The 1706-nt window shown below is 32.1% G+C and overlaps 1 protein-coding gene across 1 annotated transcript in view; it reads left to right on the top strand.

The window, feature by feature from the left end:
- The window catches only part of LOC107663134 (1-phosphatidylinositol 4,5-bisphosphate phosphodiesterase beta-2-like), a 39498-nt gene that overhangs the window by 28554 nt on the left and 9238 nt on the right, over positions 1-1706 (top strand). Inside the window, 2 exon segments of the mRNA XM_016453293.1 lie at positions 532-575; positions 1190-1210. Coding sequence (XP_016308779.1) covers positions 532-575; positions 1190-1210 — 65 coding nt within the window.

Below are 1706 nucleotides of genomic sequence, written 5' to 3' on the forward strand. Positions count from 1 at the left end.
GCATAGCAACACTCTAAAACACTCAGAATAACCTAGCAACCGCATAGCAACACTCTAAAACACTCAGAACAGCATAGCAACCACATAGAAACACTCTGAAACACTCAGAATAACCTGGCAACTGCATAACAACACTCTAAAACACTCAGAATAACCTAGTAACTGCATAGCAACACTCTAAAACACTCAGAACATCATAGCAACTCCACTCTAAAATATTCAAAACAATAAAAAAAAAACACATAGTAACACTCTAAAATACTAAGAATAACCTAGCAACCACATAGCAACAGTTTAAAAACAAGTGATATTTTCCTTAGTGATCCGATGCACCATTGTCACCTGCTGAAAGCAGGAAGCAGGTGCTAGAGATTTCTTTCTTGGAAGTGACGGGAAGTGCTTGTATTAATTTCCTCTGTGTGGCAGCGCAGCAGATCTCAGAGCTCAGAGCGAGGGCCAGCTGGTGTTGTTCTGTTCTGATATGTGTAAGTGACACTTCCTGTGTTCTCTCCTGTATTTCCTGTGTGACAGCGTTTGACCAAACTCCTGGAAATGGCCACAGAAGTCTATGGAAAGTCCCCACAATTCACAAAAACAAACGTGTGTGTATGTGTATGTGTGTGTGTGTGTGTTTCAGTGCACTTGACCTTTGAAACAAGAGAAATACAAAACAAAATGCAAGAAAGAGCGAGCGTAAGATGAATCATTGAGCGCTGCGAGCTTTGAGTGTTTTAATTCAGCTAATGCATCAGAGCTGCAGTGTGTGAGTGTGTTTGCCTTGGGATTCATAACGAGGTTCACGTCTAACGACACCAGGGGCTGGTGACCTTTTCTACATGGAGCTCAGTTTGTTTGTTAATTATTTGGTTAAGTATTATTGTTTTGAGAGCAGAAGCAGAGTAAATGAACGCTGTGAGCGTGAGTGGGACTGATCACATTACACAAACCACCGGCAGAAACAAAACTAGTCTGTGACTCCGTGTCTGGATCTTTGCAATGGTTTAGTAGCTTGGTCGCCCTTTTAGCTTCTCATAATGAAATAAAACAGCTCGTATGAGGAATGACTGCTGTGTGAGATCATTTGGCGTGATGGGATGTAAATATTTCTAAAATAAACAACTAAATTAAATTAAATGCAGGTAATATTCAAGATATCTCTCTCCCTTACAATCTGTTTATTCTTTTTCAGTGAGCCCAAGAAGAAAGACAAGTAAGTTTTTTTTATGTTTTTGGATTTTACATAAAAAAATTTAATTAAAATAAATAATTTTAAATCAATCAAAATAAAACTTGCTAGTAATTATTTAAATCCTAAAAATTAAAAATTAATATAAATAATATTTGTAATGGTTTTGAAATCATAAATTTCAATAAATAAATAATAAATGTAATCAGTTATGTAATCAATTAAAAATTAATTAAAAAATAAAATCAAAATATAAAATCAAAATAAGTAATTTTAAATCAGTCAAAATAAAATACTTACTAATAATAATAATAATAAATAAAAAAAACATTTAAATAAATAATAAAAATAAAATGTTTTAATATTTTAAAAAGATGTATCTTTTGCTCACTAAGGCTGCATTTATGTAAAATGAATGTAAAATTAAAATTTTAATATAAAAAATTGCTCTCGCTAATAATTAATTAAATAATAAAAATGGAAAATTAAAATGAATAAATAAATATTTGTAAAAAAAAAA

Source organism: Sinocyclocheilus anshuiensis, unplaced genomic scaffold, assembly GCF_001515605.1.
Source record: "Sinocyclocheilus anshuiensis isolate Anshui unplaced genomic scaffold, SAMN03320099.WGS_v1.1 scaffold767, whole genome shotgun sequence".
NCBI lineage: Eukaryota > Metazoa > Chordata > Actinopteri > Cypriniformes > Cyprinidae > Sinocyclocheilus > Sinocyclocheilus anshuiensis.